We start from the raw sequence: 25,119 nt of genomic DNA on the forward strand, positions 1-25,119 counted from the left end.
GTGGCCTCTCTAGCCAACCTTTCCAGTCAGAAGCTGGGCTAGTGCCAGGCATGATGGCAAACACCTATAATCCCAATGCCTCGGAGGTTGAGACAGGAGGATATTGGGTTCAAGGACAGCCTCAGAATTTAGCGTTGTCCTTTGCAACTTAGTGAGACTGTTTTTCAAAATATAAAATAAGAAGCCAGGCGTGGTGGCGCATTCTTGTAATCTCCGCTCTTGGGAGGCTGAGATATGAGGATCACGGTTCGCAGACAGCCTCAGCTACTTAGTGAGGCCCTCTGCAACTTAGTGAGACCTGTTTTAAAATAAAGAATAAAGCCGGGCGTGGTGGCGCACGCTTGTAATCCTGCACTTGGGAGGCGGAGACAGGAGGATCACGCAGGTTCGAAGCCAGCTGCGCTAGCTTAAGAGACCCTGTTTCCAAATAAAAAAGTATAAAAAATAGGTCTGGGAGTGTACCCCGGAGGTAGAAGGGCTTCCAGGAACTCCAGTACCACCAAAAATTAAAAATAAATAAATAAATAAAATAAAGAATAAAAAATAGGACTGGGGGTATAGCTCAGAGGTAGAATGCCCCTGGGTTCCATCCCCAGTACCACACACACACACACACACACACACACACACACACACACACACACACACAAAATAGGGCTGGGGGTGTAGCTTGGAGTAGAATGCCCTGCGTTTCTGACCGCTTGACCATGGGTGAGCTGTCAGGGCCCACCCCTGCCACCCCTTTGTGAGGTCTCACAGCCATGCCCTGTGTATCCCCCCATTTCCTCTCTGTGCAGAGACTAATCTCATCCTCTCTCCCCATACCCCTAATTCAGCCTCCAGACTCCCCACTGAAGCCTGTCTCTGGGGTCTTGCAGCCCCTAGAGTTGATCCTGCCTCTGCCCTCCTCTAGACCCCTCCATGGCTCTCCAGTGCCCCAAGAGGAAATTCAGCCCGTGTGGGAAGCTCACCTGGCCGACACCTGCCTCCCTCTTGCTACCCTGTCTCTAGATACACAGCGCCCAGCGAGCGCCAGGCTGCCTCACCGGCACTCCGCCTCTGCTCCGGACACCCTTTCCTTTCATCTACCTGGAAAGCTCCTGCTTGCCCTCCTGGCCCAGCCCGAAGGCCTCTACATGCTCTCGCTCATCCACAAGCGTGGCAAGCGGCTGGCATCTGTGGAAGGGCGTCACAATGTCAACGGGGAGCATGTTGCGAAGACCCCGGGCAGTCCGTGTGGTTTCCTCAGCATGAGTGCAGGCGGCGATGCCGGGTCCTGGGCTGGCGGTCTGTGTTTGCACCTCCAGCTCCTCCTCTCCCGGGTCTGCCAGGCAGGTGGTGCTGGGCTTCCGTTTCTGAGACAGGGGATGGCACAGGAGGCACATGCCCCCAGGAAGCGCAGAGCCGGGCCTGACCGTGGCACAGCACCAATGCCCTTGCCCTCCTTTCTGCACGCCCGGACTCCTCCTGTTTACACCCCTGGAGGTGAGCATCACACCCCACTTCAGAGGCCAGGAGACCTAGCGACTAGTAGGGCGGCCAGGCGGCCCTGCGCAGCTGACCTCTAAGGCTCTCTGGGCAAAGGACAGTGACACAGCAGGTCCAGAAGAGTCTCCTCACTCCATGGGCTTCATCCAGGTTGCAGTGGGAAGGGAGTGTATGAAGGGGGATGAGGGAGTCCCTGGAGTGCTCCATGGGGTGGGGGTGTTGCTGCAAAGAGAAGCCTGGGTTGTTTCAAATAGTGAGGTCCCCCCCCCTTTGGTACTGGGAATAGAACTCAGGGGCATTTCTGATCTACACCCTCAGCCCTATTTTCTTTTTTCTTTTAAAACAGGATCTCACTAAGTTGCTGAGGCTGGCCTTGAACCTGAGGTCCTCCTGTTTCAGCTTCCCAAGAACTGGGATTAGAGGCGTGCCCCACCACACCCAGCAAGCCCCTTCATTCTGAGCAGGATTGCAGTGCACTCTCCTTGTCTCTGCAGGACACCTTCCTAGCAATGCAGCAAGGAAGGGTTGAGGTGGGTTCGAGTCCTGGCTTTTTTTTTTTTTTTTTTTTTTTTTGGTGGTACCGGGGTTCCTGGAAGCCCTTGTTCCTCCGGGCTACACTCCCAGACCTATTTTATATTTTTGAAAGAGGGTCTCTTACGCCAGCACGGCTGGCTTCGAACCTGCGCGATCCTCCTGTCTCCACCTCCCAAGCGCGGGGATTACAAGCGTGCGCCACCACACCCGGCAGAGTCCTGGCTTTTTGACGCCCAGCTGTGTGGTCTTGGGCTTGGCCCAGCCTCTCCGAGCTCACCTTCCTCACAGATACCACGGGGGATTGTAATGCTCTGACGGTACAGTGTGGCTCAGAATAGGACTGGGACCTGACAAGTACATGGTAATATTTACTTTTAACTTTTTTCTTTCTTTTTGTGGTTCTAGGGATTGAACACAGGGGCGTTCTACCTCTGAGCTACACATTCAGCCCTATTTTATTCTTTTATTTTGAAACATAATCTCACTAAGTCGCAGATGGCCTCACTAAATCTGCAATTCTCCTGTCACAGCTTCCCAAGTACTGGGATTACAAGCATATCCCACCATACCCAGCTTAAATTGTTAATTCAGCTAGTAATAATTGTCATTACTATTTGGCCTCTCTCTGGGCTTCTAGGTTCTTCCCCAGCATCTGTCCTCTACACTGGTTGTCCAAATTGCCTACAATGAGCTGAGCCATCCTGGTACAAGCTTGGAACCCTAGTACTTGAGGCTGAGACAAGGAGAATTGCAAGTTCAAGGCCAGCCTCAAGAACTTAGCAAGACCTTATTTCAAAATAAAAAATAAAATAAAATGGGGCTAGGAGTGAAGCCTAGAGGTAGAATGAGTTTAGAGGTAGCCCTAGGTTCAATCCCCAGTACAAGAAAGAAAGAAAGAAAGGAAGGAAGGAAGGAAGAAAGAAAGAAGAAACTCTGCTTTTTTGAACTGGAAGTTTAGTCCATTTACATTTATTATAATTACTAATGTATTTAGAGTTATTCCAATAATATTATTTTATGCTTTCTATTTGTTGTGCTTTTTTTTTTTTTTTGGTGGTATTAGGAATGAAACCCAGGGGCATTCTACCTTTGAGCTACATCCCCATCCCCAGCCCTATTTTTTTTTTTTTTTTTTTGGTGGTACTGGGGCTCCTGGAAACCCTTCTACCTCCGGGCTACACTCCCAGACCTATTTTTGTACTTTTTTATTTGGAAACAGGGTCTCTGAGCCAGCATGGCTGGCTTCGAACCTGCACGATCCTTCTGTCTCCGCCTCCCAAGCATGGGGATTACAAGTGTGCACTATCATGCCCAGCTCCCAGCCCTATTTTTTATTTTTTATTTTGAAACAAGATCTCACTAAATTGCAGAGGGCCTCACTAAGTAGCTGAAGCTGTCTGCAAACCCTCAATCCTCCTGTCTCAGCCTCTCAAGTACTGGGATTACAAGCGTGCGCCAGCACACCCAACTTCTTTTGATTATTTTTGTGTGTGATATTGGGAATGGAAGTCAGGGCCTTCTATGTCCAGGCTATACCCCAAGACCTATTTTATTTTATTTTATTTTATTTTATTTTATTTTATTTTATTGCGGATCTGGGGATGGAACTCAGGGGCATTCAGTCTCTGAGCTACACCCCCTGCCCTATTTTTTATTCTTATTAGGGTCTCACTAAATTGAGGAGGGCCTCACTAAGTAGCTGTCCACAAACTGCAATCCTCCCGTCTCAGCCTCCTGAATGCTAGGATTATAAGCGTGCGCCACCACGCCTGGCCCGATTTTTTATTCTTTATTTTGAAGCAGGGTCTCTCTAGGTTACAGAGGTTACAGAGGGCCTCATTAAGTAGCTGAGGCTGGCCACGAACCCAGATACTCCTGTCTCAGCCTCCCAAGTACTGGGATTACACCCAGTAATCCACCACCATGCCCAGCTTTGTTGGGATTTTTGTAGCCTATATTTTCCCCTTTCCTTTCATCTTTTGTATTTTATTGAATTTCTTTTTATTTCATTTATCTTCTATATTATTTTATTTTATTATTATTATTTTTTGCGGGTCTGGGAATGGAACCCAGGGACATTTGACCTCTGAGCTACACCCCCTGCCCTATTTTTTTTAAAAATTATTATTCTTTATTTTGAAATTGGTTCTCACTGAGTTGCGGAGGGCCTCACTAAGTAGCTGAGGCTGTCTGGGAACTGCGATCCTCTGGTCTCAGCCTCCCAAATGCTGGGATTACAAGCGTGTGCCACCATGCCCAGCTCCTCTATATTATTTTAGGATTTATATATTTTCTCTTCTTTTAGAGGTCACTCTTAAAATGTAATATTCATACCTAATGATCAAAAACAGTCAATTCCTTATTTTCCTTCTAAGCAATAAAAGGCTGGTTCCAAACTGGGTGCAGTGTCTGTAATCCCAGAATTTGGGAGGCTAAAACAGAAGGATTGAAGGTTCAAGTCCAGTCTCGGCAATTTAGCGAGACCCAGATAAAAAAGTAAAATAAGGCTGGGGGTGTAGTTCAGAGATAGAATAACCCTGGATTCAATCCCCAGGTATGTTTCCCTCTCCTCTCCTCTCCTCTCCTCTCCTCTCCTCTCCTCTCCTCTCCTCTCCTCTCCTCTCCCCGTCTCCTCCTCCTCCTCCTCTCCTCCTCCTCCTCCTCTCCTCCTCCTCCTCCTCCTCCCCTCCTCCTCCTCCTCCTCCTCCTCCTCCTCCTCCTCCTCCTCCTCCTCCTCCTCCTCCTCTTCTTCTTCTTCTTCTTCTTCTTCTTCTTCTTCTTCTTCTTCTTCTTCTTCTTCTTCTTCCTTCTCTCTCTCTCTATCTCTATCTCTATCTCTATCTCTCTCGGTTCTTGAGCTGGGCGTGGTGGCGCACGCTTGTAATCCCAGCATTTGGGAGGCTGAGACAGGAGAATCGCGATTCGAGGACAATCTCAGCTCCTTAGTGAGGCCCTTTGCAACTCAGTGAGACCCTGTTCCAAAATAAAAAATGAAAAATAGGGCTGGGGGTGTAGCCCAAAGGTAGAATGCCCCTGGGCTCCATCCCCAGTACCAAAAAATAAAAAGTAAATAAATAAAAAAGTAAGTAAATAAGGCTCTTATCCACCCCCCCCCATATTTTATGGTTTACAGCTGAGGAAACCAAGGTTCAGAGAGGTAAAGTTACTCGTTCTCAATCTCACAGCTCCAAAGTAGTCGAACCAGCACTCAAAGCCTGCTTCTCCTGAATCTCACACAGAGGTCTCCACCATATCTGTCCCCCTAAACCAAGAGACTTAGGCTGCTGGTAAGTTTTCTGTGCTTCCTCAACTATGGGGCTCATTCACTCCTGCATCGTCATGTACTAATATACTCAGGATTGCGTGTGTGCGTGTGTGTGTGTGTGTGTGTGTGCGTGTGTGTGCGTGCCCAGTGTGTGTGATAGGTTAGTGGGGATTGAACCCAGGGGCATTCAACCTCTGAGCCACATTCCCAGCTCTGTTTTTCTTTTTATTCTTTGTTTTTTATTGTTTTTGTTTTTGTTTTGGTGGTCTGGGGTTCCTGGAAACCCTTTTCTGGGCTACACTCCCAAACCTATTTTGTATTTTTATTTTGGAAACAGGGTCTCTTAAGCCAGCGAAGCTGGCTTCGAACCTGCGTGATCCTCCTGTCTCTGCCTCCCAAGGGCGGGGATTAGTGCCACCACGCCCGGCTATTCTTTGTTTTGAAACAGGGTCTCATGAAGTTGTGGAGGGCCTCACTAAGTAGCTGAGGCTGGCAGCGAACCTGAGATCCTCGTGTCTCAGCCTCCCAAGTACTGGGATTACAAATGTTTATCGCCATGCCCGGCTCCTAGCCCTTTTTTTCTTATTTTGAAACAGAGTCTTGCTAGATTGATGAGGTCTCACTAAGTTGCTGAGGTTGGCCCCAAAATTGAAATCCTCCTGTCTCTGCCTCACAAGTCCTGGGACTACAGGTATGCACCACCACATCCAGCTTATCCTGCAATTTGGCCTCTGTTGGGGACTTTATACTTTATTTGTGGTAGGTAACTATCAAGAGAACTGAAAAAAAAAGAAAAAGTAAAAAAGAAGCCGGGCATGGTGACGCACCTTTGTAATCCCAGTACTTGAGAGGCTGAGATGGGAGGATCGCGGTTTGTGGCCAGCCTCAGCTACTTAGTGAGGACTCCACAATTTAGTGAGACCCTGTTTCAAAATAAAGAATAAGAGCTGGGCATGGTGGTGCACGCTTGTAATCCCAGCATTCAGGAGGCTGAGACCCCAGGATCGTGGTTTGCCGACAGCCTCAGCTACTTAGTTTGCTCCCTTTGCAACTCAGTGAGACCCGGTTTCAAAGTAAAGAATAAAAAAATAGGGCAGTGGGTGTAGCTCGGAGATCAGATGCCCCTGGGTTCCATCCCCAGACCCACCCCCACCCCCACATACACATACACATACAAATAAAAGAAAGAAAGAAAGAAAGAAAGAAAGAAAGAAAGAAAGAAAGAAAGAAAGAATTAAAAAATAGGGCTGGGGGTATAGCTCAGTGCCACAAAAATAAATAAATTTATAAATAAATAAATAAAAATTTAAAAAGAAAAAAAAAACCCACCACTGTGTTCTGCCCAGGCTTTTAAGAAAATAAACTGTCAAGAAATCCTTTATTAAAAATTTAACTGTGGTAGGAAAATGATTAAGTGAACTGTTTGTCTTAATGCTATTAAGATAAATTGCTTTTATATGTTTTGAATGTAATGAACCGGTAACAAAATTTTAGTAAGCTAAATGGGGGCGTGTCCCTTAATTCTTACATTTAAATATCAAGTAGATTGTTCTTTTCCACTCGAATTATTATTATTATTATTTTTATGACGACTCCTCACGTTTCTCCCCTGTCCTCTTGGGCTCAGCAGGGACCTGCCTGGCTGCAGGATGCCCTGGTGGCCGCGTTGGGGCCGCTGTGAGCGCTGGGCATGCGCATCGCCTCACTTAGGGAGGCCGGCCCCTCCTCCTCCAGTTGCTTCTTTTTCCTGAGGATTGAACCCCGGGACATTCTACTTCGGCGCTCCCTCCACCCCCGGCTCTTTTTAAAAATTTGAAACAGGGTCTCTAGGTTGTTGAGGCTGTCCTCGAACCCGCAATCCTCCCATCGTAGCCACCCTCTCCTGAGGTTGCCAACTGGTCCACCTGACAGTGGGTTTGGGCACCTCTAGTGTTTCAGGCTCTGTGGCCATGCCGGGCTCAGCGGTGACGGAGAGGACGGCGCGGCGCAGTCAGCCAGCTTGGGGCCCTGCGGGCCGGTGGGGTGCGCCTGCGCCCCGCCATCGCTCCCTCCTGACACAGGTCCACCTCAGCGTGCCCTGCCCCGACCCCAGCCAAGGCCTCACCTACCTGCTGCCCCCTGCGGGCAGTGGCCCTCAGCACTCTTATTTTTTGGTGGTACTGGGGGTGGAACCCAGTGGCTTTCTACCTTCAGGCTACACTCCCAGACCTATTTTATATTTTATTTGGAAACAGGGTCTCACTAAGTAGCTGAGGCTGGCTTCGAACTTGTGATCCTCCTGTCTCAGCCTCCCAAGTACTGGGATTACAAGTGTGCGCCACCACGCCCGGCTCTCAGCAGTCTTTTTATTTTGGTGTGACGCTGGGGATTGACTACAGGGGCCTTCTGCCTCTGAGTTACATTCCCAGCCTATTTCTATTTTTTAATTTTGAAACGAGGTCCCACTAAGTTTCTGAGAGCCTCTCTGAGTTGCTGAAGCTGGCCTCCAACCTGCAATCCTCCTGTCTCAGCTTCCCAGGTACTGGGATTAAAGGTAGGCGTCACTGCACCCAGCGTCTCGGCACACTTCGTGTTCAAAAAAATGGAGGAGTCAGAGTTCTCTGCGACTCTGTGATGGGTGGACTGTCATTGTCCCCATTTCACCCACAAGGAAACTGAGGCCCAGACAGCTCCAATAATGTGCTGGCGACAACTCTGCCAGGAGGCAGCAAGGCCGAGAGTCTAATTTCAGCTGTCTCTCATACTTGGTAAAACCCTGGTGCTGACTAGGTGAACAGGAGAGGGAGTGGAAGAATGTCCCAGAAGATGGAATGGCAGGAGACAGTGGAGGACACCTGAGGAAGAGGTGCCGTGGCCCGAGGGTGTGTGCGTGCGTGCGTGCGTGTTAGTTACTGGGGATGGCACCCAGGGGGCATTCTACCTCTAGCTATTCCCCCAGCCCTGTTTTTTATTCTTCATTTTAAAACAAGGTTTCACTTAGTAGCTGAGGTTGGCCTCGAACCTGCAATCCTCCTGTCTCAGTCTCCCAAGCACTGGGATTATAAGCGTGTGCCACCACGCCTCGCTTCTTTATTTTTTTGAAACAGATTCTCACTAAGTTGAGCCTGTGATCCTCTGGTGTCAGCCTCCCAAGCACTGGGATTACAAGTGTGCACCGCCATGCTTGGTTTATTTTTTATTTTGAAACAAGGTCTCACTAACGGGCTGAGGGTCTCATTTTCTTCTTTTAAAGGTTCTAACTGCCGGGCATGTTGGCGCATGCTTGTAATCCCAGCATTTGGGAGGCTGAGACAGGAAGATCGTGGCACAGCCAGCCTCAGCTACTTAGAGAGGCCCTTTGCAACTCAGTGAGACCCTGTTTCAAAATAAAGAATAAAAAATAGGCTGGGCGTGGTGGCGCACGCTTGTAATCCCAGCATCTGGGAGGCTGAGAGAAGGATCACGGTTCAAGGACAGCCTCAGCTACTTAGCGCGGCCCTCCGCAACTCAGTGAGACCCGGTTTAAAAGCTAGAAAGACTAGCCGGGCGTGGCGGCGCACGCTTGTAATCCCACGCTTGTAATCCCCGCGCTTGGGAGGCGGAGACAGGAGGATCGCTCAGGTTCGAAGCCAGCCGTGCTGGTTCAAGAGACCCTGTTAACAAATTAAATTATAAAATAGGTCTGGGAGTGTAGCCCGGAGGTAGAAGGGTTTCCAGGAACCCCAGTACCACCAAAAAAAAAAAAAAAAAGACTAAAAAATAGGGCTGGGGGTGTAGCTCAGAGGTTCAATGCCCCTGAGTACTGCAAAATTAATAAATAATAATAATAAAAAAATAATAATAATAAATAGGGTTGGGGGTATAGTTCAGAGGTACAATGCCCCTGGGTTCCACCCCCCAGTACTGCCAAAAAAAAAAAAAGAAGAAGAAGAATAAAAATAGGGCTAGGGTGTAGCTCAGAGGTACAATGCCCCTGAGTTCCATCCCCAGTATTGCAAAAAAAAAAAAAAAAAAGTTCTAACTGGGAAATGTCTCTGTGTTCTACACTGACTGAGGGGATCCGCCATCTAGAAAAACTCCAACTAGTGGGTAGTCACAAAACCATGTCTAGAGCCAGGCATGGTGGTGCACACTGGTAATCCCAGTACTTGGGAGGCTAAGAGAAGAATATTTCGGGTTCGAGGACGGCCTCAGCAAGTAAGTGAGACTCTTCAGCAGCCCAGGGAGACCCTCTTTCAAAATAAAAATAAAGCAAGGCTGGGGGTGTAGCTCAGAGGCAGAATGGCCTTGGGGTCCAGTCCCTGGTAGTACACACATGCACACACACAGGCACATGCCTTGTCCGGCGTTTCCCTCGGTGGTGTGCGACGGTGGCTTCCTATTTACGGCGGGTTTTCATTCCCAACGCCGCACACTGTGGCTGTCTAGACCTGGTTTCTTCACACTGACTCCTGAGGAGCGGGAGCAGCCTAGGGGGGCCACAGCTCACTGGCTGACCCTGTCATCAAAGCCCCCCTGAGCCTCAGTTTCCACGTCTGACCTCCTCCAGGGAAAGGTGAGCAAATCCCAGGACAGGTGTTTTTTTTTCTTTCTTTTTCCCCAGCTTGCATAACATTTCGTGCTTATTATTTTTAGGTTTAATATGTCCTGATTACAAGAAGCATTAATGGCTCTCAGTGAAAAAGAATTAGAGAATAAAGAAAACATAAAGAAAAAATCAAGTATTCCCCATAACTCTATCACTGGGCAAGGAGAGAGGCACTGTTAATATTTCCTGGTTGTCCCCTGGCCTTGTACAAAAAAAAATCATCATTAATTTTTTTTTATGGTATTGGGGGTGGAACCCAGGGGCTTTCTACCTCCGGGCTATACTCCCAGACCCACTTTATATTTTATTTGGAAACAGGGTCTCACTGAGTTGCTGAGAGCCTCACTAAGTAGCTGAGGCTGGCTTCGAACCTGCGCGATCCTCCTGTCTCCGCCTCCCAAGCGCGGGGATTACAAGCGTGCGCCACCACGCCCGGCTCATCACTAATTTTTAAAAATAAATCAGAGCTCCTATTTGTGTTCTTTGAAAGCTCAGTGTTACATTTTTCTTTTCTCTTCTTTTCTTTTCTGGAGGGGTTACTGAGGATTGAACCCAGGGACTTTCTACCATGGAGCTACACTCCCAACCCTATTTTCTTGTTTATTCTTAACAATGCCTTGCTAACTTTCTGATCGCCTAGCTAAATTGCTGAGGCTGACCTCGAACCTGTAGAGACAGGCTACCATGCCCACCTCCCTTAACCTTTTAAAAGAATTATTATAACTGGGAGTGGTGGCACATGCCAGTAATCCCAGTACTGCAATCCCAGGATTGCAGGTTCAAGGCCAGCTTTAGCAAGTAATGAGACTCTCATCAACCTAGTGAGATGCTGTTTCAAAATAAAAATAAGCCGGGCGTGGTGGCACATACCTGTAATCCCCGCGCTTGGGAGGCTGAGACAGGAGGACTGCACAGGTTCGAAGCCAACCTCAGCTACTGAGTGAGGCTCTCAGCAACTTAGTGAGACCCTGTTTCCAAATAAAATATAAAAATAGGTCTGGGAGTATAGTCCGGAGGTAGAAAGCCCCTGGGTTCCACCCCCAGTACCACCAAAAAATAAATAAATAAATAAATAAATAAATAAATAAATAAATAAATAAAAATAAAAATAGGCTGGGTGTGGTGGCGCACGCTTGTAATCTCAGCATTCGGGAGGCTGAGACCAGAGGATCGCGGTTCGCATACAGCACAGTTACTTAGTGAGGCGCTCTGCAACTCAGTGAGACCCTTTTTCAAAATAAAGAATAGAAAATAGGACTGGGGGTATAGCTCAGAGGTAGAATGCTCCTGGGTTCCATCCCCAATACTGAAAAGAAAAAAAAATAGGGCTGGGGCATAGCGTGGAGGTAGTCTTCCTGAGTTCAATCCTCAGCACCACAAAAATATAAATAAATAAATAAATAAATAAATAAATAAATAAATAAATAAATACTGCCGGGTGTGGTGGTGCACGCTTGTAATCTCAACACTCGGGAGGCTGAGACCCAAGGATCGTGGTTAGCGGACAGCCTCAGCTACTTAGTGAGGTCCTTTGCAACTCAGTGAGACTCTGTTTCAAAATAAAGAATAAAAAATAGGGCTGGGCCGGGCGTGGTGGCGCACACTTGTAATCCCCGCGCTTGGGAGGCGGAGACAGGAGGATCGCGCAGGTTCGAAGCCAGCCACGCGCGTTGGCTTAGGAGACCCTGTTTCCAAATAAAAATGTAAAAATAGATCTGGGAGTGTAGCCCGGAGGTAGAAGGGCTTCCAGGAACCCCAGTACCACCAAAAAAAAAAAAAAAAAAGGGCTGGGAGTATAGCCCTGGGTTCCAACCCCAGTACTGCAAAAGAAAAAAATTAAGTTTTTAAAATAAATTGTCCAGGCATATGCCTGTGATCCTAGTACCGAAGAAATGAAAATAAGCCGGGCGTGGTGGCGCACGCTTGTAATCCCCGCGCTTGGGAGGCTGAGACAGGAGGATCGCACGGGTTCGAAGCCAGCCTCAGCTACTTAGTGAGGTTCTCAGCAACTTAGTGAGACCCTGTTTCCAAATAAAATATAAAATAGGTCTAGGAGTATAGCCCGGAGGTAGAAAACCTCTGGGTTCCACCCCCAGTACCACAAAAAAAAAAAAAAAGAAAAGAAAGAAAGAAAGAAAGAAGGAGAGAAAGAAAGAAAATAGGAAGATCATCAGTTTGAGGCCAGTCTGGGCAACTCAATGAAACCCTATCTCAAAATAAAGCCGGGCGTGGAGGCGCACACTTGTAATCCCAGTGATTGGGAGGCTGAGACAGGAGGATCGCAGGTTTGCAGCCAGCCGCAGCTACTTAGTGAGGCCCTCCTTAGACCATTTTTCAAAAATAAAGAATAAATCCGGTTGTGGTAGCACACACTTGTAATCCCAGTACTTGGGAGGCTGAGGCAGGAGGATCGCAGGTTCATGGCCTCAGCTACTTAATGAGGCCCTCCAGAAATGAGTGAGACCCTGTTTAAAAATAAAGAATAAAACATGGAGCTGTGGATGTAGCTCAGAGGTAGAATGCCCCTATGTTCAATCCCTAGTACCACCAAAAAAAAAAAAAAAAAGAATAAAAATAGGTCTGGGAATGTAGCTGACGTAGAATTTCCTGGGTTCAATTATATGTAGGGGGTGGGGGGAGAAGAGGGCGAGCGCATGCGCAGGCGCTCATTGATAAAGCACCCAGCACCCTGGGTTCGAACCCTATTACCAAAATAAAATGGAGCTCCCACTTGCATCCTTTGAAAGCTCAGTGTAATGCTTTCAACATTTCCCTATGTTGTCCAATATTTTCCTAAATTCTATCTTTTTGGGGGGAAAGGTATGCTGGAGACTAAACCCAGGGTCATTCTACCTCCAAGCCACATATCCAGCCCTGTTTTATTTTTTATTTGGAAATAGAGTCTCACTAAGTTACATAGGCTAGCCTCAAGCCTGCGATCCTACTGTCTCAGCCTCCTAAGTACTGGGATTACAGGCACGTGCCACCATGCCCACCTGGCTAAACTCCATCTTTTTATTTCTTTATTTTAATATTACTAGAGATTGAGCTCAGAAGCATCCTACTTCCAAGCTATACCTCTAGTCCCCCTCTCTCGTTTGTGGTGATGGAAAATGAACCTAGAGGCATTCTACCCCTAAGCTACACCCCAGCCCTATTTTTATTTCTCATTTGGAAACAGGGTCTCACCAGGTTGATGAGAGTCTCACTATGTTGCTGAGGCTGTCCTCAAACCTGAGATCCTCCTGTCTCAACCTCCCACGTACTGGGATTATAAGCATATGCCACTACACCCAGCCCCCCCAGACTTTTCAAAAAAATTTGTGTGTGTGTGTGTGGTGCTGGGGATTAAACCCAGGGGCAGTCTACCTCTGAGCTACACCCCCAGCTGGATATTTTTATTCTTTATTTTGAAACAGGGTCTCACTGAGTTGCAAAGAGCCTCGCTAAGTAGCTGCGGCTGGCCAAGAACCGCGATCCTCCTGTCTCAGCCTCCCAAGTACTGGGATTACAAGGGTGTGCCTTCATGCCTGGCTTGTTTGTTTTGTTTTGAAACAGGGTCTCACTAGGTTGCTGAGAGAATTGCTAAGTTGCCGAGGCTGGCCTCAAACCTTTGGTCCTCCTATGTCAGTCTCCCAAGTATTGGGATTGCAGTGTGCATCACCGTGCTTGGCTTTAAATTTCATCTTAAATAGCTGCATACTATTTTGTCATAAGAATGTACTATAGTTCACTTAACCAGTCTAACTGTTGCTGCCAGGACATCCTTAAGCACGACTCTGAAACTGTTTCCTTAGGATGGGTTGGTTTGCATCTTAGAACTCTACCTCGTGGCCATCCGACCTCCTGGTGGACTCCTGGGGGGATCAGGACAGTCTGCTAAAAGCCCCAGGTGGCGGGACCCAGTGGTACTTTGCTTAATTAAGTGCATAAATATCCGATAACCCAGCAATCCCCACTGGGTCTATATTTCAAATAAATGATCACGCAGCTCCCAAAGGAGCCCTGAGTGTGGCTTTGTGGTGGGGAAGTGAGAAGGAGGCGGGGAGGGCAGGTGCCCATCATCAAGGAGCCTTCTGCAGCAGCCAAGGCCACAAAGTAGACACACACACACACACACACACACACACACACACACACACACGGCGCCGTGCGCGGCTCTCAGAGACACAGGCCGGGCGAAAACTGCCAGACAAAGGAAGCGATCTAAAACACAGCCTCATTTGCATAAATTAAAAACACACGCTCACAAGGCAACAATAAGCATTCTGCAAAACGCACACAGGCAGAAAGATCCACAGTAAACACAAGCCGGAGGGCCGTGGCAGGAGGCCTGGGGGAGAGAGGGGATGCCCACGGGGACCCAGTGCCCAGCCCTGGCAGTGGCAGAGGATTCGGGACTGCAGGCCCAAGCCCTTCGGAGGCAGAGTCCACCCTACTCCCCCAGCTGCCCTCTGCAGGGGCCGGTGGCCTGTGACCTGGCCCGAGTGACCCTGGGACCGGAAGGTGGGAGGGAGGGAGGAGAGCTTCTGGGCCTCTGCCTTGAGATTCCCAGTGCTGGGGAGGCTGAGACAGGAGGAGCGCAGGTTCACAGCCAGTCTCAGCAGCTTAGTGAGGGCCTCCGCAATTTAGGGAGACCTTGTTTCAAAATAAAAAAATTATATTTTTAAATAAACAAAACACATGCAGTGCCGGGCGTGGTGTCGCACGCTTGTAATCCCAGCATTCGGGAGGCTGAGACCAAGGGATCGCAGTTCGCGGACAGCCTCAGCTACTTAGTGAGGCCCTCTGCAACTCAGTGAGACCCTGTTTCAAAATAAAAGAATAAAAAATAGGGTTGAGGGTGTAGCTTGGAGGTCAAATGCCCCTGGGTTCCATCCCCAAACCCACAAAAGAAAAAAAAAAATCAAATAGGAGCCGGGTGTACGTTTGTAATCCCAGCACTGGGGAGGCTGAGACCAGAGGATCGCGGTTCGCGGACAGCCTCAGCTACTTAGTGAGGCCCTCTGCAACTCAGTGAGACCCTGTTTCAAAATAAAGAATAAAAATAGGGCAGGAGGTGTAGCTCGGAGGTTGAATGCCCCTGGGTTCCACACCCCAGACCCTCAAAAAATAAATAAATAAAATAAAAAATAAAAAGATTAAAAAGTAAAGTAGGACTGGGGGTGTAGCTTGGAGGTAGAATGCCCCTGGGTTCCATCCCTACTACTGCAAAATAAATAGCGCTCGCTTTGGCAGCACATATACCAAATAATAAATAAATAAATAAATAAATAAATAAATAATAAAATACAATAGGGCTGGGGTGTAGCTCAAAAGTAGGATGTTCAGTCCCCAGCGTGCCCCCCGCCCCAATCCTTCATCCTGCCCGTGGGGACCACCCATGGTCCGTGTCTTGTTACAGAATGGCATTTTGCACCCAGCCTCACCATCAAAGGTGGATGCCGAGATCCCAGAGAGAGGACAGCGCTCAGTGGACCTACGAGTCCCTTGTGGTCCTGGCTGTCCACACTGCACCCCAGGCTGAGGGCGTCTGGGAGTGGGTGATAGGAAGCTCTGAGTCACCCCTAGTTCTCACAGGAGGGAGCTGCGGGGACCCCACCAATGGAGGGTTCTACCAAATGCCCGGCAGGAGCTCTGCCGCCACTGCCCCTCCTTCGCCACATCTGCGGAGCACCGGGACTCGCCGGGCTCTGTTCTAGGTGCTGGGGACAGAAGGAGACATACGGAGCCAGGTGACGGAGGCTCTCAAGTCCCCAGCATCCAGCCTTTCCCTACAGGCACTCTGGCACCGGGCCTTGGGTGGGTGTGTTTTGGGGGCGAGGGGGTGTGTACTTAAATGAGTGCGACACCCAGGATCCATGAGGCAAGCGTGCCCCTCTGGTCTTCCCCAGGACCCAGCGAGTCCACCCCAAGGGCAGAATCCGGGACTCTAAGAAGAGCGACTGCCATGCCCTTAACATCCACTCAGAACCGGGGACTGAGATGGGACCAGTAACTCTTCCCTGATATTTTGGAGTGGCATTACGAATTGAGCCCAGGGACATTCTACCTCTGAGCAATGCCCCCAGCCCTTTTGTTTGTTTGTTTGTTTGTTGTCGTTTTTGTTTTGGAAACAGGGTCTCACTAGGTTAAGGAGAGCCTAACTAAATCGCTGAGGCTGTCCTGGAACCTGTGATCCTCCTGTCTCAGCCTCCCAGGGTCCTGAGATTACAAGCATGAGCCACCACGCCCAATTCTGGTAATGTTTTTAATGACTATGTAGTACTCCATGTATGGGCATCCTGTCACTTAACTAGTCTCTCTCTCTCTCTCTCTCTCTCTCTCTTTTTTTTTTTTTTTGGCATCCCTGGGTGGGCACAAAACTGGTCCCTTCTTAACGACAGGACATCGTATGCTGGAATGGAGTGCAGTCACTGAAAATGACAGCAGAGAAGAATATTTAGTGGCGTGGAGGAAGATATTCATGGTTATGCTACTGGGTGCCAAAAACCAGTTTCAGAAATAGTGTTATTTCTATTTTCTTTGATGCTGGGGATCCAACCCAGGCCTCACACATGCTAGGCAAGCACTCTACCACTGAGCTACACCCCCAGCCTTTTTTAAAAATTTTATTTTGAGACAGGATCTTGCTAAATTACCCAGGTTGACCTCAAACGTGTGATCCTCCTGCCTCGGCCTCCAAAGTACCTGGGATAACAAGCGTGCACCACCATGCTTGGTTCTTTTTTTTTTCTTAAAAAAAAAAAAAAAGCAGCTGGGCGTGGTGGCGCACACTTGTAATCCCCGCGCTTGGGAGGCAGAGACAGGAGGATCGCGCAGGTTCGAAGCCAGCCGCGCTGGCTTAAGAAACCCTGTTTCCAAATAAAATATAAAATAGATCTGGGTAGGTCTGGGAGTGTAGCCCGGAGGTAGAAGGGCTTCCAGGAACCCCAGTACAACCAAAAAAACAAAACAAAACAAAACAAAAAAATCCGCCAGCCAGCTGGGCGTGGTGGCGCACGTTTGTAATCCCCGCGCTTGGGAGGCTGAGACAGGAGGATCGCGCAGGTTCGAAGCCAGCCTCAGCTACTTAGTGAGGCTCTCGGCAACTTAATGAGATCCTGTTTCCAAATTAAAAAAAAATAATATATAAAAATAGGTCTGGGAGTATAGCCCGGAGGTAGAAAGTCTCTGGGTTCCATCCCCAGTACCACACACACACACACACACACACAAGCAATCATCCCACCTGCCCACCTGCTGAGGATGTGCTTAGTGTGGCTACACAGGAGAGTCCCCAGGAGTCACTGGGGTGCTGACTATGGCAAGCTTTTGTCTCTGTGTTTTTGCTTCCATATCTTTTCATTCCTTTCTTCTTTCTCCTGTCTTCTTTCTTTCTATCTCCCTCCCCCCCCCTCTCTTCTTTCTTTGTACTGGAGATTGAATAGGGGAGTGTTCTACCACTGAGGTACACTTCTAGCCCTATATTTATTTATTTATTTATTTATTTATTTATTTATTTATTTATTTGAAACAAGGCCTTGTTGGGTTGCACTTAAGTTGCTGAGACTGGCCTTGAACCTGTGACCCTCCTGTTTCAGCCTCCCAAATACTGGGACGACAGGGTTGTACCTTGTGTATTCATTCTGTAATAAATAGTTAAATGCTTTTATATAAGCACAGAAAAGAGCCAGAAATAAATAAAATGAAATGAAATGTAAACAGTAGTTATTTATATCTAGGTGGTGGGACTGGAGTGATTTTCTTTTCTATTTTTTTTTCCATTGGGAAAAATTTATTTTTAATTTTTTTAATTTTTTAGTACCAGGGATTGAACCCAGGAGTATTCTACCTCCAAGCTAGGACCCCGGTCCTTTTTTATTTTTATTTATTTTTTTCAGTACTGGAGATGGAATCCAGGAGTATTGTACCTTCAAGCTATATCCCAGCCAGACCTATATTTTAGTTTTTTTAAAATTTAATTTTATTTTTTGTGGTACTGGGGTTCCTGGAAACCCCTCTACCTCCGGGCTACACTCCCAGACCCATTTTTATATTTTTTAAAATTTGGAAACAGGATCTCTTAAGCCAGAGAGGCTGGCTTCAAACCAGCGCCATCCTCCTGTCTCTGCCTCCCAAGCGCGGGGATTACAACCGTGCGCCACCACGCCCGGCAGTCTTTTTTTATTTTTGAAACAAGGTCTCACTGAGTTGCGAAGGGCCTCACTAAGTTATCGAGGCTGGTCTTGAACCTGCGATCCTCCTGTCTCAGCCTCCCAAGTACTAGGGTTAGAGGCATGTGCCACCAGGCCCGGCATGCGTTCGGATTTCTATCCGTGCTTTTCATTCCTTAACAATGACCATTTTGGTGGTTGTACGGATGCACAAACCTGTGTGTGGCTTTGAAATGAATTAACACACTGTCTGCTGGTGGCACTCAGAAGATGTTTGTGGGACCAAATTAACCCCCGGGCTCCCCAGAGGAGAGGCTCTCCAGGCGGCTGGTGAGTGGACACAGCCTGCCACCTCCTTGCAGACACTCCCCGGCACTCCCACGTCCCTCTCATCTCGGCTTCCGCTTCTCTAAGGCATTTGTCCCCAGTGCACCATCCAGTCTGTTTGCCTGTCATTTCTTCCTGTGGCATCTTCCCCTTCCACTGCCCCGGGGCAGGGGCGGGCTGGGCCTGCCGTGCTTATCACTTAGAAGCAGGCTTGGTGCTGAGCCGGGCTGTGGTGTCTGTTGGCTGTCACCTGAATGAGCACACAGGATAGGGAAGGGGTCTGGTGTGATGGAGAATGGGCATCCTGTTGGCCAGGGCCAGCTCAGCCCTGAGGGGGTGGAGTCAAAGCAGACCAGCAGGGGCGTCACCTGTGCCTGGAGGTGGACCTGGTCACAAGGCAATTCCTCAGGAGCGGGGCTGGGATGACCCAGGGCCTTCAGCCTCTGAGCTGCACCCCAGCCCTTTTTATTTTTCCTTTGGAAACAGCGTCTTGCTAAATTGCTGAGGCTGGCCTTAAACCTGTGACCTTCCTATCTCAGCCTCCCAAGTACCTGGGTTGGACCCAGGAAGGGCTAAGGGATCTCTTCTGGCCCTCCTAGTCTGGCTCTCCAGGACCGTCAGATGGGGGCTGTTGACCCCTTGGCTATGGGAGCCCTACTCTCTCCCTACTGGGTCGGAGGAGACCTGCTTGGGGCCAGGGAATTGACCAAATACCTTTAAAACAGGGGTGAGTGGTTTATATCCAGGTGTGAGAATACCTAGCAACTTCCGGAGACATTTTTGGCGCCCAGGGCAGGGTGCTACTGGCATCTAGTGGTCAGCAATGCTGCAAAACACCTCCTGAGTGCCCAGCACAGCCCCGCCTCCACCGCACAACACAGGACCATTTGGTCACAAACGCTACCCCACCGGAGCAGGGGCTGAGAAACTCTGCTTGGGAACAGCACAGCTCTGTCCCGCAAAGCACCCTTCACAGCCTATCTTTATCACAGCCACCACTAATCAGACGGCCACTGCCCCAGCCCCAGCCACGTGCCCAAACCATGCCAGCTGCCCAGCTCTCCCACCGACCCTGGAAAACGGGAATGTCGGCCCTGCATCACACAGCCGTGACAATAGATGCGACTTCCGTAACCGCGGCAGAACCAACCCTAAACCTTTGGCCGGGAAGAGGCCCATCCACCGCACAGCAGCCCCGCAAACAGGGGATCTTGTCCTCATTTTCCAAGGAAGAAATTGGGGCTCAGAGTCGTGCCTGAGGCCATGCCAGGGCGCAGGGGCACAGAGATCCCCGTGGAAGGACGGCTGAGGGCGCTGCAGTGTGTCCCCCACGGCGTGGAAGCCTCTGTGCTAATACAGTAAAAGCTGCATGTCTCAGGTGCAGAGGGGGTGGACCAGAAGGGCCGGGGAGGAGCCGCCCAGAGCTCTGGGATGGGAGGGAGGCTGAGGCCGGCTAGAAAGAGAGGCGGGCCGGCCACCACCTGCATGCCTCCCCCGGGGCTCACCTGGATGGCGTTCTCTTGCAGGTTCAGGTACCGCGTGTTGACAGGGATGCTGGCTGGGACCTCGGCCAGCTCTCTCCGTGTGCAGATCACCCTGCTGGCCTGGTTGCTGCAGGAGCAGGCGGCTGGGCAGGAGGTGGCCGGTGGGGAGCCCCCTCCAGCTGCTGATGTGATGGCCACGCCGCCCCCACCGGCCCCCAGGGGTGGGGAGAAGAGCCAGAGGAAGAGTAGTGCCCCGTGGGGCCAGGACATCCTACCGGGAGGCAGCGGGGGGCACGGGGAGCCGCGGGCACACGCCATCCTCAATGTTCATGCTCCGCGTGGACGCTGGGGGGCTGCGAGAGGGGAGAGAGGGGAGAAAGAGGGTCAGTGTGGGACAGGGGACTCCCCAAACCCCGGGTAACCATCAGGGCCTCTTTGCCTCGCTCCCAGGCCTGACGGGACAGGGACGGACAGACAGACAGAGGGTGGTGGAGAGGAGGGCTGGCCAGACCCTGCCCTGCACCATCTCATCCTCTCCCAGGGAGAAAGGGTTTGTGTCCATTCTGCAGAAGAGAAAACTGAGGCCGGGAGTGGGGAGAGGAGGCTCCGGCCCAAGGTCACTGAACAGAGAAGTCAGCCAGACTGAAAATACAAGTCTTTGCATGGTTTTCAAAAGGTAAATGAATAGATAGAGACTGAGCAAGGGACAGGCAGGGGAGGTGGAAAGAGAGACAGAGAGAGAGAGAGGGAGATAGAGGCAGGCCCAGGCAGTTCGGGTCAGCCACCCAGGTTCCAGGGAGGTGAGTCCTAGCCTCTGTCTTCTCCCTGGGCCTCCCCTTACAGGACGGTTACAGACACAGACCCCAAACCCATCCTCAGCCAACCATGTGGCGGACCCTCCCCCTGCATACCGGCCGCCCACCCCTCCATCACTGACGGCCCGGCCTGCCCAGCGCTGTAGGCCCCATGGCAGCTTCAGGGACTTTAGTCCGAGGGCAGGGGAGGGAGGAGATGCAGGCTGCGTGGGGCCTGGGAGGCAGCGCAGATGGGAGGCCACCAGCAGCCACCATGTGCCCTGAGACTGCAGGTGTCCCGGCAGAGGTGGCCTCTGGTGGGCCCCCTGCCAGCAGCTGCCGCAGGACAGTGCTAGGAGTTGGTGAGGAGGGGGTGGGGACCCTGCTCTTGAGTTTGGGGAGAGGAGTCGGGTCCTCTGAGAAGTCACTGCCAAACCTCTCCACTCTGTCCCCCATGATTCCATAGGCACAGAGAGGCGAGGAGGAGGGGCTCCTGATAAGAATAACAACGAGGGCAGAAATAACAGTAATGGCTGCTGAGCCCTGGGCAGGCTCTTCTCTGCACCAAAAGCTCCTGGCTGTCTCATTTAAGCCTCATGACAGCAGCAGGAAGAAGCTGTTCGGTGCCCAATTTACAGACCAGGACACAGAAGTACCGGAGGGTGAATGGCTTGTACGAGGGCGCAGGGCTGCCGGTGGAGGAGCAGGGGGGCATTTGCCCTGGGACACCCCCTCCGGCTTCCAGCTCTCCATTCTATGCAGTGTCCCTGGAATCCACACAAATGCACCCACGCAGCAAGCTCACAGCCCCAAAGAGTCCACTAGAGGCTGGGGTGGCGGTGTCTACCCACCGCTCACACACAGGCAGAGGCAGGGGCACGCCCGAGCCTCGCCAGTGGGCCACCCCACACATGCAGGTGTGTGTGCGTGTGCGCGTGCCTGCGTGCACACACTCACACGAGTGCGCGCGCGCACACACACACACATCCACGCCTCCTTCTGCAGTTCCTAAGACCATTTTAACCCAGATAAAAAATGAGTGTGCGTGTGTCTGTGTCGGAATTGCATGTGTGAGAGCAAAAGACAGACAAGCAGACAGAGAGGCAGAGATGAGACAGAGAGACAAAGACAGATGGAGACAGAGAGAGAGATGGAGACAGAGGGAGATGGAGACAGAAGGCAGAAAGATGGAGACAGAAAAAACAGAGACATAGACAGAGATGGAGACAGAGGCAGAAAGATAAAGACAAAGACAGAGAGACAGAGATGGAGACAGAGAGAGACAGAGATAAAGAGAGAGCGAGATGGAGACAGGGCCGGGGGTGGGGTGCTTCCGCACCCGTACCAGCTCATTTTGTCCCTGGAGGGCTGGCCTGCAAAAGCGTCTGCTCCTGTGTGAGGGCTGAGGGCGGTGGGGTCTTTGTTTCCCCCGCAGCATGTGACCGAGACTTGTCCCAGAGCCCACCATTCCCACCTCCTGAGACTCTGGCAATGAGCCAACCCACACCCTCTGAGCCAACCCCCCTCCCAATGCAACAGGCCCCGGGTTTGAGGCTGCCCCCCCCAGGGTGGGGGGTGTGAGCCCGCGGCACCTACTCCAGGGCTCCGGGCCTGCCACCTCCGCATCTGTCCCCATCTCTCCCGCTGCCAGCCTCCCCCCACCCCATCACAGCTTCTGCAGCGGGTTGGCCTCCCTCCTCTTCCCGCTTAGCCCTCCGCCATCTCCCGTTCTCGTCCTCCCCCCCCCCCTGCTAACTGAGCGACACTCACCCCAGTGGCTTCCGCTGGGCGCCTCTCGGTGCCCCAGGCCCCCCCTGCACATGCCTCCGGCTGGCTGGTGGGGGGCTCTGCCTCCCCAGTTTTCCAGGGCTTTCCGTCGTTGAGGTGATGGTGGGGGGGCGCAGGGTCTTCTTGGGTCTCCCTGCGCCCCCCCACCCCGGCCTGTCGCCCTTCCCGCCCCTGGGGGAGGCTGTCCCCGGCCACTGCAGCAGTCCTCTCTCCCCCACCCAGCTGGCCGCCTCCGGCCTCTGACTGGCCCACTCCCCCCTCTACCTTCGAGCTCCCCCCACAGCCAGCCTCCCTTCTCTCTGGGCCGCAGACCCCGGCCCTGCTCCCCTCTCCAGCACTCGGAGCCCTGGCCTCAAAATCTGGTCCCCTCCTCCGGCTCCCCCCTCACTGCCTCGCCTCCTTTGGGACCACCGGGCCCCCTCTCTCCTTCTCCTCCATCTGTGCCTTACTCTTCCTCCATTCCTATCAGCCCCTCATTGCAGGGAGCCTGGCTCGGTCAGGGTCTCTCTGTCCCGCGGTCCGTCTGTTCGTGGGTCTCTGTCTCCCTCCCTGGCTCAGTCTCTCTCGCCTTCTCCGTGATTACAATTTCTAGTCACATGGCAGTGCAGAGAGAAGCCGAGCCCCAGCTCCCTCCCTCCCCGCCCCCTCCCTCCTTCTTTCTCTCCTCTGAGCGGGGAGGGCGCCTCTCCTCCCTCCTCTCCACTCCCCCTCCTTCCCCTGCCCACCAGGGGGGCTGCCTCCCCCTCCCCTGCTAATCAAAGGCTCCGTTATCTAATTAACCCATTGGTTCTGGGCAGCCGGGGAAGGTCGGGGAAGCGGGGGAGGAAGGTTGACGGCTGAGCTGCCCAGGGAGGGGGGTTTGGGCTGTGCCAAGCCCGAGGAGCCCAGCCTGGAGCGGACAGTGGCAGCCTCAGTGGCTGCATAACCAAGCTGGGCTGCACCGATCCCTTGCCTGGGCCCAAAGCACCCCTCCTGCACCCCCGGTCCAGGGTCCTCCGCAGTTGCACCAGTACTCCAGGACTCCCCAACCCCCAACACAGCCGCACAGCCACGTACTCCAACCCCCACCCAGAACCCCACAGAGAACCAGGGCTTCGCTGGTCACTGCACCCAGTCCTTCAGGGGGAACAGGTTCTATTCATGCCACGGAGAAACCTACCCCCAGGCGCTCTGCCCCAAGCTCAGCCATAGCCTGACACCTGCCTCCAGATACCCTTCTGCAAAAGGCAGGGCAGCCACATCCACTCCTCTGAGTCATCTCTCCCTCTATCCCTCCATCTATTTACCCCCTACTCACCCAGCCACCCCTCCCTCCCTCCATCCACCCTCCACCCGCCAGCTACCCATCCATCCATCCATCCATCCATCCATCCATCCATCCATCCACCCTTCCACCCAGCCAGCACCCCTATCTTTACATTCACGGCTGCCCAGCCATCCATCTCCCCTCTACCCAGCCACCCACCCCTCCATCTATTCCTCCATCCCTCCATCCATTCATCCCTCCCTGCGTCCTTTCATCCATCCCTCCCTCATCCCTCCACTCTCCATTCATCATCCTCATCCCTCCACTCTCCATCCATCATCCTTTAGCTCTCCAACCATCCCTCCATGCCTGTCCATTCATCCCGCTCTCCATCTCATCCCTCAGCCTTCATTTATCCCTCTCTTGACCCCCTTTATTCATTCATCTCTCATCTAACCCTCTATCCTTTCATCCTTCATCCATCCTGCCCTTCTGCCATTCCTCTCCACTCCTCCTTCCATTTCTCTACCCATCCATCTATCATCCCACCATCCATTATCTATCCTGCCATTCATTCATCTATTCCTCTCTTCATCCATTTATTCATCCTTCCATCTGTTCATCCATCATTTCATCCATCTGTCCATCTATTCACCCACACCCATCCCTCCCTCCCTCGCTCCTTCCATTCCTTCATTTATCCATCCATCCTTCCATCTATTTATCCCTCTATCATTAATCTCCATTCATCCATTCATGATCCTTGCCACCATTCCACCACCCATCCATCTGTCTATTCATCCATTCCTCCATCCATTTGCCCTCATCTGTTCTTCTATCCATGAATGCCCCATCTGTCTGTCCATCATCCATCTATCCATCCATCTATCCCTTCATCCATCCATCCATCCATCCACTTATTCATCCACTCCTCCATCCATTTACCCTCATCTATTCTTCTATCCATGAATGCCCCATCTGTCTATCCATCATCCATCCATCCATCCATCTTTCTATTCATTTATCCCTCAATTCATTAATCCTCACCCATTCACCCATCCATTCATGATCTATCCACCACCCACCATCCATCCATCCATCCATCCGTCCATCCATCCACTTATTCATCCATTCCTCCATCCCTTTACCCTTATCTATTCCTCTATCCATGAATCCCCATCTGTCTGTCCATCCGTCCATCCATCCATCCATCCATCCATCCATCCATCCATCTTTCTATTCATTTATCCCTCAATTCATTAATCCTCACTCATCCACCCATCCATCCATTCATGATCCATCCACCACCCACCACCCACCATCCATCCATTCATGATCCATCTACCATCCACCATCTATCCATCTCTCTATTCATCCATTCCTCTATCCACTTATTTATTTTTATTTTTATTTTATTTTTATTTTTATTTTTATTTTGCTGGTTCTGGGGTTCCTGGAAGCCCTTCTACC

General features: G+C 51.0%; 1 protein-coding gene across 1 annotated transcript in view; it reads right to left on the reverse strand.

The window, feature by feature from the left end:
• Positions 1-20,139, reverse strand: part of LRRC4B (leucine rich repeat containing 4B) — a gene marked incomplete at both ends in the record, with an annotated part of 32,721 nt that extends 12,582 nt beyond the window's left edge. Inside the window, one exon of the mRNA XM_080702543.1 lies at positions 19,843-20,139. Within this exon, the coding sequence (XP_080558669.1) occupies positions 19,843-20,139 (297 nt within the window). The remainder of the gene's footprint in view (positions 1-19,842) is intronic.
• Positions 20,140-25,119: the final 4,980 nt, after the last annotated feature.

This window comes from Muscardinus avellanarius (assembly GCF_963383645.1).
Source record: "Muscardinus avellanarius genome assembly, chromosome: 10".
NCBI lineage: Eukaryota > Metazoa > Chordata > Mammalia > Rodentia > Gliridae > Muscardinus > Muscardinus avellanarius.